Source organism: Amblyomma mixtum, chromosome 1 (genome assembly GCF_055824585.1).
Source record: "Amblyomma mixtum isolate Tamu chromosome 1, ASM5582458v1, whole genome shotgun sequence".
Taxonomy (NCBI): Eukaryota; Metazoa; Arthropoda; class Arachnida; order Ixodida; family Ixodidae; genus Amblyomma; species Amblyomma mixtum.
The window spans coordinates 234866820-234884539 of NC_143012.1; the positions used below are offsets into that span (position 1 = coordinate 234866820).

Consider the following 17720-nt stretch of genomic DNA (forward strand, 5'->3'; position numbering starts at 1 on the left):
TAAAGTTACTGTGTTTCCAAACATCTGCGTGCTGTTGGGCTTAAGGTTCAATAAAAAAAAAACGTATATGTAACGCGTGTTAACATAAAAATGTAGAATACAATTTGCCATGAGCTAAAGTGCTTAAAAAATTCAGGGGGCACTTTGTTGACCTAACGTGCGGTGAGGCGAAAGCCTATAGCGCGGTGTTGCTGCTTGTGTCACTGATGTGTGGCTAAAATGTTAATTAAGTACACAATTGTTTGTGAATCTTAAATGCTGAAGACACTGGAGGGCGTTTGGCAGGCATCCGTATGATTCGACGCCTTTCTGCAAACACTCTCCAGTGTCTTAGACAAGGAGAACTACATATGCTTAACAGTACCTTTTGCTGGGCTAGTTGGTGTGACATTATGTTCAGGAAAGTAAAAACAGCGCTAAATTTCACACAAGCCACACAGAAAGACGGACAGGGCGGGCGCTGTCCTGTCCGTCTTTCTGTGTGGCTTGTGTAAAATTTAGCGCTCTTTTTACTTTCCTAAACTGCATTTGCGTTGGCAGGAAGTAGCGTAGCCACAATAAAGAAAAAAAAAGGAAGTAGCGTAGCCATTAGCACGCTCGGCTGCGGAACGGAAGGATGGTGGTTCGAATCCCATCGTGCACATAGATTTTTTTCTGATCTGACTAGAAAAAGCGTGACACCTCGACTGACAACCTTCTGCCGACAACAATGGGGCATTAAAGGCTTTCGCCTTAAAATGCGTTTCTGGAGGCACTCTGACAGTACCAACTCGACAAGCGCTATGCAATGCCCCGACAGGAAACAGAATCTGAAATAGAAGATTAAGCACCGTCTATTGGTTCTGGTGCATTCGGGCGCAGGTCGGGCGGCGGAACATGGACCTCTTCCAACATGGTGGCAATCGCAGCACGGTCGACGCACGGCGGTATGGCGAACATGGTGGCCCTCAGGTTGGCCGCCGCCACAATGTAGTCCATGTGCAGCGGCTAGGCGTAGACAGCAGGGAATTAGGGTAAAAGGGCGAAAAATGAAATAAAACAGTGGTCACTGCAAATGTCACACAAGTCAGCTGTCTGCCAAGCTACAGGTCCAAGAAACCTGTGGCTTGCCAAGTGTGCAAGAACGCGTTCACGAGGCATAGATTGCTTACGTTATCTGGGTCAAACTGGATAGGGTGCGGGCAGCGCTTGTGTCCAGACCAAAATGGGGTGCCAGAAGAGGTGACCTGCAAACAAGGCAGTTGGAATAAGGAAGTTTTTTTTTTTTTGCCATTATCCGCTAATGCGGGCAGATATGAGTCGATAATGAGAAATGTGTTATTGCGTCGACCAAAAAAAGGACGGTTAAGAGAATATGGCTTCTAATGAGCTATTGAGGTTTAGCCAACTGTTACAGAAAGGGCAGCTAACATTTGATAAACATTTTAATGCTAAAGAAAAGTGATTGCTATGTGATAATCACTGTAGGATCCATTGCACTGTGTGCGAATATTTGGAATTCCGAATATGAATCAGATATATTCATGAACCGGTTCTTATTTGATTCGGCAAATGGATATTGGAATACTTCAGAACATTGGGCAGTGGGCGAATACCACCGACTCTCCTAAATTCGAACGCGACGGAATCAAAATACCTAACATCTATGTATTTTGCTTCTTCTGGCGTCGGATACGATTTTCATTGTTCTACAAAGGGTTTCTTTTAGTTGATTGCCGATTACAATATTTGAAATTACCACTGTTCTAATCTGTCACGTTTATTGTCATGTTCCTGTCTTTAATATTGTTTAGTAGTGAGATTTCCATTGCTTTCATTAGGCTGCTGCCTTGTAAATGGTCTATTGGGCCTCGTCAAGCTTTTGTGTAGCTTTTAGCTCAAGAGATCATCCAGTTATTTCTGGAAAATAAAGATGTATTGTATAATAGTATAGTATAGTATAGTATAGTATAGTATAGTATAGTATAGTATAGTATAGTATAGTATAGTATAGTATAGTATAGTATAGTATAGTATAGTATAGTATAGTATAGTATAGTATAGTATAGTATAGTATAGTATAGTATAGTATAGTATAGTATAGTATAGTATAGTATAGTATAGTATAGTATAGTATAGTATAGTATAGTATAGTATAGTATAGTATAGTATAGTATAGTATAGTATAGTATAGTATAGTATAGTATAGTATAGTATAGTATAGTAAAGTACAGTATGGTATGGCATGGCATAGTATAGTATAATCTAGTATAGTATAGTACATAGTATATGGCCAAATTACATTATGGCCCAGAGGGAAGAAAAAATTGGCAGGGGTTTAACGTAGTTACACCGAGTAGTTAAACCAAATCGGGTGAAAGCAGGCGTTCATTCTTCATTTAAGATGGACATGATGCTATATCCTTGGTGAGTTAATGCCCATATATGCAGAATTGGTCCTTCTCTACTCAACATTTATGGATGGCGGCGAGTCCTCATACCTTGGACATTATGTAAGTCTTCGTAAGTGGGCTTTCGCACTTATAGAAGTTGTCGTTACGGTCGACCGCCAACTCCGAGCAATTCAGAGCGAGGAAGCGCGCGGTTTTCTGTTGATCCTTCCATAATGTATATTTCATACATCCGTACATACGGGCCACGGCACTCGTCGTATTGCCTTGACAAAATTTTAGGACGTTGGCACTAAAGCTCCCACTTAGTTGCTTTTCAGTTACCTGTGAGGTCCCTCTGTGTGACTGCCAGGCTGTGGGCAACCTGCCCTAGGATGCCCACCTGACACCTAGATTGTCTCCCTAGGCAGCAGGTGGGCCATATAGGTCACGTGACCTTGTGACATTATCACAACCTGCCCACCGTGGCAGGTGGCGGTTCTGTTACTCATTGGTCGCGAGAGGTTGCTCGGGAAGAGCAACCATGGTCACACAAGACCCACCGGCTGCAGCGCCTGTCGCGGTATGATACCAGCAATATCAAGTGATATTGCAATATGAAGTGATCACCTTCATTGAGTTGTTCGTTAATAATACTTGCAATTCGTTGCTGAACGATAAAAAAATAAGATTCGCGATGCACACTTCTGTGTTTTGTGCAGCTTCCTTTTTATCCGGAACGCCTGCTTTCCGCGGTTCTTTTTTCAGAGCATAGATTTTCGCATTAAGTGGCAGGAGATGGGAGACTTTTCCAAGGAAGCGTGACTCACGTGGTCCTCTGGATAGGTGCGGAGCAATTGCCGTATCTGGATGTTGAACTGGCTTTCGAAGCGCAGACGAGCCCAGTCGACGCAGTCATCGAAAACGATGCACCTTTCCTTTATCAGAATCTTCCGCACCTCTTCCAGCGCGACCACCTGCAAGAGGTGCCAAAAGCCGAGTTGGAAGGCAGCGTTCCTATCTGTTTTGAAAGTGAGTTCGCGTAGAGTCAGGCATGTGTAATGAAGGGCCCACCATGCGTAACGGGATTAATAGGTCATTGTATCCACTGAAAATTATTGAGTCACATGTGACCGGTTTAATTTAGTATGTAGTATGGATTAAATAGTTCGCTTTGTCATGATGTGACCTGGTCATGTGACTTCTCATGTGATGATGGGATTTCGCGAGAATGACTATCTCCGATCAACAAACCCTTAACAGCCCCGCCGGTTCACTGGCCTCACGAGTGCTTTAGGAATTCGTCGTAGATTTCTTGTGGAACGCGAGTGCAACAACTAGTTTCTCGCTTATGCATGCTTAACGTTTTTCCAAAGTAGCAGTGGCGACAAGCACACAGCGTGCTGCGCTATTGGCAATTTCCTGAGCTACTCGGAGTTTTAGCAAAGAAGTCGCCGAGTAGTAGTGCACCAGGTCCTTCGTTGCTCCCGTGTGTTTTGAAGGACTAGCACTTCTTAGTGTTTGCTTCAGGACGCATGCTAGAACCCTGCGGTTTCAGCCTGGTCTTTCTCTATCGCCGTCAATGCGCAGCCTTAATTGCTGCTTTCTACTTTGCTCGTACGAAGTGACTATATAGTTGCTGCACGGAGCATAGCCCTCATGTAAGCGTAATTCTGGGATGCGATCCTCACAGATGTTCACATTTTACGAGTGTGTAGTGCAATGCGAGATGCCAGCTATATTACATAGTGGACGATCGTATGCCGCAAGCAATCTCATGCTGCTACCAGCCAGTATTCGTGCCGTTATGCTTGTTTCTTTTTTCTTCTATGTTGCATTAAGAGCACTATGTTTTCTCAACGCGGAAAGGAAGGCACGCAGTTATGGCAGTGAGTACGGTTGATAAGATTAGCACAAAAATTGCGACTTTTGCAGCGGTTGCGCACTTCGCTAGTATTGGAGCTCAACAAAGGAACCTAAACGGTCAGCGAATGAGCAGGAAAAAAAGAGATGCAGGCGTGCTTACCGCTTGGTTCTGTGGCTGTGTCAGCATCATGTCTCGGTATTTAGGATCTCTGTAAAAGTCCAGCGACAGAGAGCTTCAGTTCATTAGGCGCCTTGCTTACAATTACACATGGCAGCGACAGTTGATTCGATGTTCCTCACAACACGCGATTCACAAGCCGATGAAAAGAGCTATGAACTTACACCACAGAAATTAAATTCACTTTCCACTCCCTTCAAGACCGACTTTAAAATAGCCGTTACAACCAGCTTTTTTTTCAATTTCTGTATATGTGATGAATATTTGTTTTCTGTCATCCGGGTAGGTTTTACATTTACGTTCAACTTGCTGCATTTAACAGCGCTGCTACAAAACTATGTTATTATCGTTGAAGTTTATAACGTATGTTTGATTTTTTGCTTCCGCTTCCCTCTTGCACCAGCTAAACTTTATCTGTACCGGTACACTTCCACACCTCAGTGCTCGAGCTGTCACACACATACGCAGATACAGAACACTCTCTTACGCAGTACCACACAGCCTTTCAGTCCCCCGCCTATCCTTACCCCCCCCCCCCCCCCCCCCCCCCCCGTGGCCCATCTGGCTCGCCTCCCTGGATCTGAGGCTGCAACGTGCCCTCGTCACCTTGTTCCAGGACCTGTCAAATGTCTGACATAAAAGCTGTTTTAATAAAAGTGTCACAACACCGCCCCTTCCACCTTGGGTCACTGTGCGGCATGCAGCTCCTCCTAAACTACGCAAATAAAAACAAATACGAAGGGGGGCAACAACCACGAAAGGTCGTTGACCTCAGGAGTGCTGCTGAGTTGCGCCTTCGTACACGATGCAGCATCGGACGAGTAAAAAAAAAACTGAGAATGCCGAAATGCGGAACTCAAACGCACAAAAATACTACGCAGCACGAGCAGTAGTGAGCGAAGGAAAAGAGAGGGAGCAGGAGGGGAGAGGATAGAGAAGACATGCGGAGGGCATTTGCACACTGCATAAAGGAAAACATATACACACTAACAGAAACACGCAACTAGAAACTTTCTACAGCTACACGAATAAAAGGTCCTTCTCATAACACGAGACGGACCTGGCCTTCACGTGTACGCGCAAAGCGTTTGTGCGAATGCGAATCACCGTTTCCAATACCGCTTGTGTACGACTGTAAAGCGCATTTTGTACTGCGTATGGTTGGCGCACTACATGAACTTGCATTACGGGGACCGCATTTCTTTTATTTTTTCTTTACCAGGAAAGGGCCGCAGTGGCAGGGCTGAAGACCAACAGCACTGTACTCACGTGAGGTATTGGACAGCGTTCTCGGCACTTTGCTTGAACAGGCCTTCAAACTCGTCGCGGGCCCACTGTAGAGAGATTTGCTTCATAAGAATTTGTGAGAATGCTCTACCCGCCAACGACGTCCTGATCCTTTGTCTAGATGCGTCCCTGTTCCCTCTCCAGCAAGGCAACGCCAGACTTGCAGTGCGAACCACCTCGTGAGAAGACTGCGGGGCAGTTCCGAGATCCCCCGTACTACTCCCTTTTCATTCCCAACACCTGGTACTGCACGATTTTTGCTTTCTACACTCCTCACGGCGATTACGAGACGTAACCGCTAGCATTTAGCGTAACTTACGAATGTTCGACGCAAATGCTCTAGCAAAAAATCACATGTTGAATTTCAACAAAAAAAAAGCAATATTTTTTTTTTTTTTTGCCGGCTAAATGGATTATTTTCTCACCAGCCAACAAAAAAGAATTGATTTTTTTTTGTTGAAATTCAATATGTGATTTTTTGCTAGAGCATTTGCGCCGAACATTCGTAAGTTACGATAAATGCTAGCGGTTACGTCTCGTAATCTCTTCCATCACGACGCAGTGTTGGCATAGTGATTTGAATCTCCACCTGAAATGTAGGAGGTGCTGGGTTTCATAACCAGTGCCGCCGTGTATCGGGTATCTGATGGTACCCATCGGCTTTTCATAGACACGATCTTTCTCTTGGTGCTGGTGAACACGTTGAGAGTGTTCACTAGCGCCAATCTCGTCCATAGCGGCGGACGTCCATAGCGTCCACAGTGGCGACCACTCTCAATGTTTGGTTACATTACATATAAATATCCCAAAAAGCGGAAGATTGGACAGCCGTCGCCGTAGCCCAGTTGGTAGAGCACCGGACGCGAAACTCACAGGTCGTGGGTTTATGGTCCCATTGGCGGTATGTGTTTTTTTCTTCCGCTTTGTTAGCAATAATAATTGAAATAATCACCCTATTATTTTCCCATTGATGAACACAGCAAATTATAATAAAAATGGACACATCCCATATGCTCCTTCGTTTCGGTGACTTTTGGCTTCCGTCATATGTTCTTGGCCGAGGGTATGAATGGTTGCGCAGCGTTCTCCTAAAACTTTGCGACGTCAATAAGTTCACTGCCCTCAACCAATTAGCGTGCCGCAATTACGAGCTTCTGAACTAGTACTTGCCTTCAGGCGGCGACGGCAAACTGGGCGGCTAGCGATGCATGCAAAGTGGCAGGGGAGGGCTTTGAAAAGACAAGGCCCATTCGCCTTTCTTCTTGACCTTGCACTTCTCGTTAGTCAACCGCGAGTTCCACAAGCTGCGAGGTTCGCACCCACCTCGAGGGTGTGCTCGATCCTGTTGGGGAAGTGCCTGATGGTGCACACGGGTATGGACTTCTCGGGAGGGTCCTGGGATGACGAGTACGACTCGGTCATGTGCGGCACCACAACCTGCACGTTGCCCTTGGTGCCCGTCGTACCGGACTCCAGGAGCGGCTTGCAGAAGTACACACACTTGCGGTCCATGTACTGACCTGTGGACGCGGTGGCGTAGCATGCTTCAGGCAGCACTGGTCATCGCAGGACGAACGCTGAGGGGAGACTGTTCAACAGAGATCTCTACACTCCATCTCAGAACGTTTGGAAGCCTGATTGAAGCCGAAGAAGTCATGTATATACAGCAGATGGAAATTTTCAAATGCATTTATCACTAATCCTGCCGTTAGAAAATCGTTGCATGGGCTTCAATATACTTCATTGATTTCAGATAAAGGCATTCTAACCTAGATACCAAAATAAGTATTGGCTTGATTCATGTCCTTTTTTATAGCAAAAACCGCATTCAAACCAGTTAAATACTCCCTAGCTCCGCGAGGTAACCGGACATGCTAATCTCGTAAGTTACGGAACTGAAATCGTTTAAAGAGAGGTGAATTGATAGATCTCCTATCTACGCCTCATCGTTAGTCTGCATATATGACAGCTTACTTTTAAAAAATTCGTTATTTGGAAAAAGAAAGGGAGCAGTAACTCTCACTTTCTGTGGGACCCTCAACTACGCCATGAGGGAGGGGTCGAAAGAGGAAGTGAAAGAAGAAAGACAGAAAGAGACGCCGTTACGGAGATCTCCAGAATAATTGGAACCACATGGGATATTTCAACCAGCACTAACATTGAAATTAGTTTTTAGAGGAAAATGATGGAAGCAGTAACTGTCACTTCTTGGTGAACACCTCAACTCCGCCGTGAGGGAACGGAGGAAAGCGGGAGTGAGAGAAGAAAGAAAGAAAAAGGTGTCGTAGTCAAGGGCTCCGGAGTGAGTGAGTGAAAAACATTTAATGCTCCAAAAATCAGGTTTTAGCGGTGGGCCGATGTCTTCATGTCTTCGGCCTCTTCACAAGGTCGGCGCCCCTATTCCAGGGCACCGCTGAGTCTTGCTGCTTCGCAGGCGTGCTGCACCAGTGCCCTTTGGGCCGTGAGCTCGCTGCTGGTCAGCAGGCCCTCCCATTGTTCCGCATTCGGGTCATTTAGCTTGTGAAATGTTCTGTTACGTTCGCATTCCCATGTGATGTGATATAGCGTGGGGGTTGCTCCGCACCACGGACATGTGTCCCTGTATTGTGTAGGGAACATCTTATGTAGTACAGTCAAACCCGTTTATAACGAATAGCATGATTCAACGCGAATAGTTCGTTATATGAAGTATTTCGTTATAACCGAACCCGCTTTTAACGAACCTTTAACAAACCTCAGTACCAAATTCGTTATACACGAGTTCGTAAGCCGGCTTGCGAAGACGACAGCCGTCAGCGTTTGGGTGCTCCTGCGCATTTCCTCTGATGGCCGACTTGTTTTTCAAGATGGTGCTTAACGTGCTCCTCGGAATCTTGAAGTGCGCGGCAACGTCAGCCTTTAATCATCTCAAGTTTGTAGGAAAGCGGCACGGCACGCCGCTGCTTCGTCGTCATCTTGCAGGATGTAGCGGCGGAATGTGTCGGCAGCAAAGTAGGGACGTCCGGAAGCGAGCAGCACGACTTGCAAACGCGAGCAAAGAAAGCTGAGAAGACGCGGGAAAGCGTCGCGGGGCCGCGCATGCGCAGTGGAGGGAGCCCTAAGCTACTGCAGAAAGAGCCTCCCGGGCCGATTGCCCTGCATTTCACGAAAGCGCGGCGCGGGGGCAGGCAGCGGGGCGTCGCGACATGGAACCGGCGCAGTACCGCGTTGGCGGTCCTTTGACGACCGATTGCACGCGATCGCGGCGATCGCGGCGATTGCGGCACCGATTGCGGCCCGGAAATGGCTGCCTAGAGATACTGGATGCGGGCACAAAGGCGCATTGGCGGGCGTTTGGTGAGCGATCGCGCGCGCTGAGAGTTCGCTGTATCCAATGTGTAATTCGTTATAAAAATACATTTCATATGGATAACGATATCACAACTTCGAGTGTTCGTTATAAGGAATAATTCGCTCTATCTGAGTTCGTTATATTCGGGTTTGACTGTATGTATAAATTGTGGAAAGTCCCTGCTTGCAGTCTCCGCCAGCAGACCGCCTCGTGCTGTGTTAATGATGTGTGCGGTGGTGGGTATTTGAATCTCCGCCCTCTGTGATAGTTTAATATTTCTGCATACGTTGGTTCCACCGTCATGGGGTCCTCCAGGGTTTCCGACTGCCCTGCTCGGCTCGTGATCTCGCGAACTAGGCTGTCTACCCTCGAGTTACCCTCTATCCCGGTGTGTGCCGGTATCCAGAAAATCCTGTGTCTTAAGGTCTTATTTGGAAGCTTTGCTTCGAGGAGGATGCTCAGCGCTTCCTTGCTTATTTTGCCCTGTATGTAGTTCCTGCATGCTGCTTTGGAGTCTGTCAGGATTATCAAAGACTTGTTCCTACGGTAACCTTCGGCCGCCGCTAGGGCTACGGCAGCTTCCTCCCCCTCCGTTACCGTACAGTTTCTTAATGTCGCGCTGCTAATTGGTTCCCCCATGTAATCTACCACTGCTGCCGTGACTCGGAACTTTCTGGTCCTGTGGTCCCATGGATATAGGGCCGCGTCTGTGTATACTGTGTTTTCCATTGTGGCTAGGTTCCGCTTCACATAGTCTGCCCTGGCCTGCCTTCTAGCGGCATGGAGGTTGGGAGGGCTCCGGAATAATTTGGTCCACCAGGGGACCTTTAAAGTGCACTGTTATCGCACAGCACACGAGTGAGAAGAGGGAAAGAGAAGGAACACGGTGAGGAGAGGGAGCAAGAGGCGAAGCGAGGATGCCGCTGTCCATTGATCGCAGTGGGGCGCCTGCAAGCGAGAGCCTTTCGACACTGCTCTGCGGAGGGGAAGGCATTGGCCATTTGTCACTGCCTTCGAGCATGAGCTCTTCTCGTCTTTCACTTCGGAGCATGCGGTTGGTCTCCGGCACGTCATTCAGAGTGATGACGTGTTTCGGTAAAATGATTAAGCTCCTTGAGCAATACTAATACCATAGAGCTACGCTCAGTGCCTCAGACTCCATGGAAACACCCAACCCCGCTGACGCAAAAGCTTTGCGAAGGTCACGATATCGTAAATGGAAGCGCTGAACCCGCTAAGCTCCAACAGTACTTGCAGCCGAGGCCGCAAGCAAAAGAGTGCGGACACAAGATCCAGGTGTACCGCCACCCTCAAACCTGCACGAATTGTTTAGCGCATGGGTTAGAATGATGTTAGCGTGTCAACATGACGCAACAATTCTTGCGCAACATGGAGCTTTTAGGATTGCATTCAAAATCAGTGGTAACAAAAATTGAAATACAAAAAAAGGTCCCATGCTCTGACTATAAGGGACCCTCCTGTACGCAGTACACGGGAAAAAGAGTAAAACTATCGCGCAGCACATTAGCCAATACGGATTACAGAAAAGTAAATAAAAACTTACAGCATAAAATGTGTACTTATCGACCATAAACTTGAATACAGAGGAATATAACATGACAGTATAGCGGAGTGTATGCTAATAAGAATGCCATGATATTTTAAGGAAAAGCGCACGTTGACAGCAATGATGGTATGAACAAAAGCTAGGCTAACTGTAGGCACCGTTATCTTGTGGACTTCGTGCGACGTTTCGAGGCTTCCAAATTACTGCTGCAGCGCACTGCACTCACGTGCGTCGACGTTGTCCAGAGCGTTGGCCACCCCGTCCAGAGACTCGAAGAAGTCGTCGGTGTACACGCTCTCCGTCTCAGGCCCTACTCGGTCTTCGTAAGCCTCGATGTTCATTTGGGAGTTCATTTCCGCCACTGCGTTGGCAGCTGTGACGGATTTCATGAGCTGCAGAGGAGATGATCGATGTAGCTTCCAAAGTATTTCAGGAGAAATATTCAGCAATTACTCGAATACGTACAATCATCATCATTATTTATTTACCCTTAAGGGCCCCAGAGGGCATTACATAAGGGGGGGGGGGGGGCGAGCAGTAATCACAAGTCACAAAAATTAAAGTTGGGAGCATAAATTTAGACACATGTAGATACGGCTGTCAACACAGTCAAAACTGTCAACACTTCAAAAGAAAAACAAGCGAGTAAGTAGGTAAACAGAAGAAAAAGAAAAAGCGCATTCAACAGGAATTTTCAGGGGAATAAATCAATCAACATCTGTTTAAATTTTAAGGAATTAACTTCATTCACAACACTGTCTGGAAGGACATTCCATTCCGCTATGGCAGCTGGCAAAAACGAGGAATTGAACGCATTGGTTGAACCATGTATGCGTTGAACACTACGGCAATTAAACAAACGCCGCGATGATCTTCAAGGTGGCAGAATTAGGCTGTCACGCAGTTAGGGAAAATTATAAAAAAGTTTGTGAAATAGAGTCTTGCTATCTTACGACGGGATGCCAAGGAAGGTAAATGAACGGAGGATTTGATATTAGTAACACCCATCCAAGGATCATAATTTGATATTATAAACCGCATACAGCTATAACATATTCGGTAAAGCTTTATTCAGAACTTATCAGGGCCAGAAAAAAAAAGCAGTGGCGAAGTAGTTGTAACATCTTTATTGCGAAACTATTTTCTTCTACGTTCTGAACAACTTTCACGAGAACCGAAATTCCCGATTACATAGAAAACCACTGTATTGAAAGGAAAAGAGTTGCATGCCCTGGTTCAAAGAAAAAACACTTATGGTGATGCGTAGAATCGACAAATTCGCGCAACATGAGAGGGGCCAGGTGCCTTCAAACGGAAGGAAGCGCGCCGCCGGTGTTGTTGAACGTCCTGGATGTGTCTCACGAGCTTTTCGAGTTACCGACAAGAGTGCGTAGTTGCGCGCAGTCGACATAGCTGGTTTATTTATTTTGAAAGGGGGTTTCTCACAATTAGAACAGGGGATGGAGTTCACGGCGGACGACACAAAACGGCGATCAGAACGGCGGCCAGCGCAGAAGGCGGCCAGTTCAAACGAAGTTTCTGAAAAAGCTGTATAGCTTTCCTTTGCAGCCGTATGGCTGCGGTCGGGTGGATGTCAATGAGTAATTGCTCCTTTATTACAAATCTACTGCACCTGGGGGATTCTCCTAAAGATTTGGCCAATAACTTCCTGTACGTGTATTTTGTCTGAAGTGGTGCTGTGTACTGTCATTTTCTGCGCGTTATATAAGATTGCTGTTCTTTACAACCTCCAACTCTGCCTCACTGTCTGACTTACAAACGAGGGAATCAGACCATCGAACTGCCACCACTTTCTTATCACTCGGTAATGGCGTAGTAGTACTTTCTGACTAGTTAGCTAATTAGTTAGCGGAAGTTGCGCTCCTGCCCTGCCGTCCCTCTTGTTTCTTCCTGCGTTGTTCATTCAGCGCACGCTATTTATTCAACGATCGGTAATGTTGTTTCGGCCGACACTGAGAGTGAACGTGAACAAGTGTTTTTTTTGTTGTTGTTAGAATGAACGCCTGCAACGAAACGTGTTATTTTGCTAAGCGAAACTGTCTATAGCTTACGCGTAACAGTTCGAATTCCCAAACGAATCTCAGGGAGCTTGTTGAATATGTAACTATACGGGCCTATTCGAGGCTGAACAACGAAACGGATAAATAAATGGAGAAAGAAGCAAGAAACAATGCCCATGAAGAGGCCGGAAGACAGAGGCCGAGAAGAACTTCAGAAGAGCAGTAAAACATAGACGAAGAGTATTTGATTGTAGCCCCTTCATGGAAACTGCAACATTCAGTGAATAATAGATGGAGCGCATTCCTGCAGCAAGCCGCTTTCGGTTGAATGCTACAAGGTTACTTGAGAGACATCTGATGAGAAAAATAGAATTATGCGCCTATATATGACGCTTCGAAATATCATATGTACGCCAAACTAGCCACAAAGGCCTATGGACTATCGCGGTGAACACCTGATATAGTGAAGCTTTAAGTGCGTTCGGAAGACTTCGGACAGGATTGTCAGTGCATTCCACCGAGGCAAATTTACCGGTTATAAAGGGCTTCAGATTCACCGTCGACTGCCTTTGAGTTTTTAGGAGCGGAAAACCAACAGACGGCGAAAATGGTTCTGCAATATCTGGCTCGGCTATTTAACCACCAGAGGAGGACTCTTTCACGACTTTAATCGCTGAACAGAACTTTCAGAGGCAGCACACAAATGGAATGCTCTTCGTGAGTAATTCATGAAGAAAATTTCTGAGCGCCTACCATGCGAGCGCGTTTTTTTATGCAACACAGGAACAAATGACAGCAAATGAATTGCTTTAATTCCCTGACCAGCTTCTGGAGGTTCAAAAAAGAACCAGCAGATAAGAGAGTACATACGATGTGGATGTCCTCAGAATTCGCGACACAGGAATCTGTTCAGAGACGCTCCTGGAAAGCTACTTGTGCAACAAGCTATACTCCTTTATGCCTCCACTTTCTACTAGTACGGCAGCTCGTTTCAAGTAAGGACGGAAAAATCACAAGACAGCGCCGGATCGAAATGCATAAAAGAGGTGTCCAGGCGTAATGTGTCCACACCCCTTCGAACAACACCCAGGAGGGAAACGTTAGCGACGACTGAATACTCTGTGTTAAGTGGACCTCTATTGTATTGGCTTATAGCGTTGAAGATCTCTATCTTGTGCCAGCACTTCCATCTCCAACTCGCTGCATGTTTATTTTGGAAGGAAGAGTAATTATGTGAATGAGCATTGTCTTGCTGAATAAATTTTTATTCCGTTAAACCTGCGACACTGTCTCAATCCCCGCGCCAGGGCCGGTGAAAGTAGGGCACCGAACCACCATTCCCTTCTTGTGGCTTGTGTAAGCGCGAGCGTTGTTTTCATTCGTTTGTTTTCATTGGCCTAAAGGATTTTTAATGGCCGATGATATCAGACCCTTTTGTTCGGAAGTCGGGAGTGCTAGTTTTCGGTAGCTCACCGTCCGAACACAATAATTTGTTCACGCCGAGTCCATTTTCGAAGATCCTGCGCCTGGCAGCGGGAGTTTACTGGCTGTTCCCATGGCACGCCAGTCTAGTGGGAGCTGCAGTCATCGCAACTATGCGCGTGCTGTTGCATACTTCCATGCCTGTGTATAGCGTAAGTATCGCTCAAAGCAAAAATAATGAAAAATGGAGTACGAGACCAACATTTCATAATTTTAGCTCCTTTGGAATCCTGCTTCTAAATTGAAAATTTTCCTGTCCCCAGTGGTTTAGAAGTCTGTTTTATTTAGGTAATTGTGAGGAAGAAAATCCTTCTTGCTGTACAGATACCCCTAACGAATCCGCTTTGAACCCGCATCAGAATATTAGCTTGCCACACCTTAACCTAACATGGAAGTGTAATTACAGCAAGCACAAAAGGCAAATGATGCATTCATTTATTTAAACGCCGACTTGCGGTATCGGTACATAGCGAGAAATGTCGTAAAGAGAGGACGTAGGCTGACAACAAGATGCAGGTCAAACGAGTTAAGTCTCAAAACAACCTCGCGTCAGCTAGCCGACAAACGAGAAGTTCAGTCAGAGAGAAGTAAATTACTCACGCCAACGTCCCTTGGTCGGAACAGAAACTGCCTGTTGAGGTTGGATCGCTCGATGACGTCCATGTCCGTGACGTGGACGCAGCCATCGTCCGTACCCACACCCATCATGGCGAAGTTCTTGAGAAGTTCGCACCCTATTGCGCCAGCACCCACCTGAGCAATCCAGAATATTCGCAATCAGGTGAAAATCTACCTGCGCCGCCATCATCACCATGTCCATGACAGGCATAGAATTTATCCAAATCTTCTAGAATGAAAGGTAGCGCTACTACAGTTCATTCCCCTCAATGGGACGCAGGAACGTCGGGAATATATGGTTTCATTTTTGGCTAAGCTTTCGAGCAGAAAACGTGGATTCAGTTGTAACAATACGGCTCTTCTCGAAGCGAACCGCCAAGAAATGCCGTGACAGTTTCTATAAAAGCCTAACACTGAGTTTCTAATTGCATTATATTTATTGAAGAGATAAACACCATATCGCTTATCGGGTGCACACTGAAGCTCCGCCTTGAAGGTATGACGCTATAGAGTTACGGGCCCGTTCAGCGGCCTGGGGTCTTGTTTGCGTATATCAGACACGGACACTGTTCATTTTATTTTATTAATTTGTTTAATTTATGATTTTTATTTTTTTATTTCTCACAACGCCTCTCTTTAACAAGTCGGACGAAAGAGCCTCGATGGCCTATAGGGTTAGCTTGTCTGACTCGTTACTGAATGCTAATAGATTCGAAGCGATATTAATTTACATTCCAGCATGTCATAATGACGTTTGAATCATGTTGCGGGCTCATAACCGCTATTTATCTAATGTTTAAACCCTTTTCGATTCCGGACCTGCACTTGAGACGCCATGACCCTCTCGACCAATCCAGATTTTCTCGACAAGCCAACGCTAACTACGACGCCGGGTTATCCACTGAGCAGGTTATGCACTGAAATGTTTCTTTATTCCTGTATGGGCCGCGTCTTCAAAATTCACACCAGAATTAAAAAAGAAAGTGTGGCCCTTACGCGAGTGTATATGGGAAATTCGCACAGATGGTGGGGCCTTTTTTCGCCCCAGGTAAGTTTGAAAAGCTATGATGGCAGAAGGAATGTCTTTACAGGCTTCTTCAAGTGCCCCCGGCAAGCATCAGCCGAAGGGGTTATCTAAAAGCCTTAACTAATTACCATCGCCTAAAGACGCTAATGCAGAGGACAGAAAACCGATGTTCTTCTGGGGTAACAATGGATTTCCAAGGTATATGAAATCGAGCAACTATGAAACTCCGCGAAGAAGACAGGACAAGAAGAGACTCAAAGGCGTACACACAAAGCGCAGACGCCTCTTGTGTCTAATTCCTGTATCTATGAAGCGACTAGCCCAACATCATGTGTAAATTCACAACGAAAACAGCTCGAAATACGGGGACAAAAGGGAAACAAACCACAGGACCAGCGTGTACGTTTCTCTTTTGTCCCCGTATTTCGCGCCGTTTTCTTTGTGAATCATGAAACAACTAGCCCAAAATAGAGTTCTTAATGACTTCAATGAAATGTTGCGAGGGTGGCAGAAAGCCAGGTAAAAATTTCCTGGCTTAGAAGTTCCAAAGTTTTCTGGTATAGGGTGGGAGCGCAATGGTGCAGGAGAACGGTAGTTGGAGGTCAACGGGAGAGACTTTTCCAGCAGAGGGCGTAATCAGGCAGCCGATGATAATGATGATGGTGACGGTGAAGATGATGGCAGTCCGCAACATTGCTCCGTTTCTTGTTGCTTCTGTTTTACCATGAACGAAAACTTGGTTACATGCATTGAAACCCGCTTCTATCGAATGCAAGACGCGGAATGATTTGTTCGACACCCACAGGTGTTCAATACAGATGCGGTCGCTTTGTTTAGATCAGTAAAAGCTAGGTATTCACTGAAACCTTATTTTGGGGGTGTTGTCAATAATATATTAGATACCAGGCTATTTTTCTGGGATCTTCAAGAATATGCTACCAGTTGTCACATGAGCACTCGCAGTTATACGATAATTAAGTGTAATTTGTTGACACTGCACAACATGTGGAGATAAAGGGATGAATATATTTATTGTCGTTCTAAATGATTGATGTTCAATGGCTGTGGCGCCTCAAATTGAACACCATGGAGAGCTCACGAGGTGTGGCAGTCTTAATGCGACAGAACTGCAGAAGTTTAATAGCATTCTTGAAATATTAGAAAAAGAAGCCACTTCAGGCTAGACGTTTGGTTAGGAAATATATCTTCAGTCTCTAAGCGAATTTAATCAAGCGACGTCAAAGTACGAATATACTTTATAAAAGGATGGCATACTCGACGACTGAAGTGCTAAGCTCAAGTTCGTTGACAAATTCCGCAAGAAAGAGAACAAGGACAGTTCGGTCACGAACAACCTTTGAAAACTCTCTACAGAAAAAAGCAACGTAATATATCTCACCACAAAATATTTCTGCGACCCCAGTTTTTTCTGTACTTCAGAACCGAAAACGCGGGCCTGGGCCGCGTACCTGGTTCGATCCTGCAGATGCGAATAAAAAGGAAATAAAAGAAAGATATGGAATTATAAACTGCTTGCTTCTGGAGGAAAAAAATGGAGGGGACCGTTAAGCTCCGCCTTAAGGGTATGACGGAATAGCCTAGTGGGTTAATTTCCATATATGCAGGTCATTCTCTACTTTACATTCATAGATCCCTTGAAGCCCTCATGCCTCTCCTGGCGCAGTGGTGCAGCTGTTAAGCGATGCGCCACTGTCCTGGGGTGGCAGGTGCTCCCATCGGTGGGCCTTGTGTGGCCCAGGTTGCTGTTCCCGAGCGACTAATTAATTTCACTACCACCTGCCATGGTGGACAGTTTGTTCACTGTCTGGTGGGCAGGTTGTGATGGCGACGCAAGGTCACCTGACCTAGGCGGCCCGCCTGCCTCCTAGGTTGCTCTCTGGGGACCACCTGCCAGTGTCATGCTCCTCATTTTTCGCTCACAACGCTGACGTCTACAACGCCGGGTTTTATGGA

The 17720-nt window shown here is 46.0% G+C and overlaps 1 protein-coding gene across 1 annotated transcript in view; it reads right to left on the reverse strand.

Annotated features, from left to right (window-relative positions):
* The window catches only part of LOC149371164 (ubiquitin-like modifier-activating enzyme 1), a 62755-nt gene that overhangs the window by 16848 nt on the left and 28187 nt on the right, over positions 1 to 17720 (reverse strand). The window contains exons 12-20 of the mRNA XM_089579556.1: positions 17146 to 17226; positions 14702 to 14854; positions 10825 to 10990; positions 7024 to 7220; positions 5683 to 5747; positions 4396 to 4444; positions 3200 to 3346; positions 1152 to 1226; positions 831 to 987 (exon numbers count right to left, since the gene is read on the reverse strand). Of these exons, the coding sequence (XP_089435682.1) occupies positions 831 to 987; positions 1152 to 1226; positions 3200 to 3346; positions 4396 to 4444; positions 5683 to 5747; positions 7024 to 7220; positions 10825 to 10990; positions 14702 to 14854; positions 17146 to 17226 (1090 nt within the window). The remainder of the gene's footprint in view (positions 1 to 830; positions 988 to 1151; positions 1227 to 3199; positions 3347 to 4395; positions 4445 to 5682; positions 5748 to 7023; positions 7221 to 10824; positions 10991 to 14701; positions 14855 to 17145; positions 17227 to 17720) is intronic.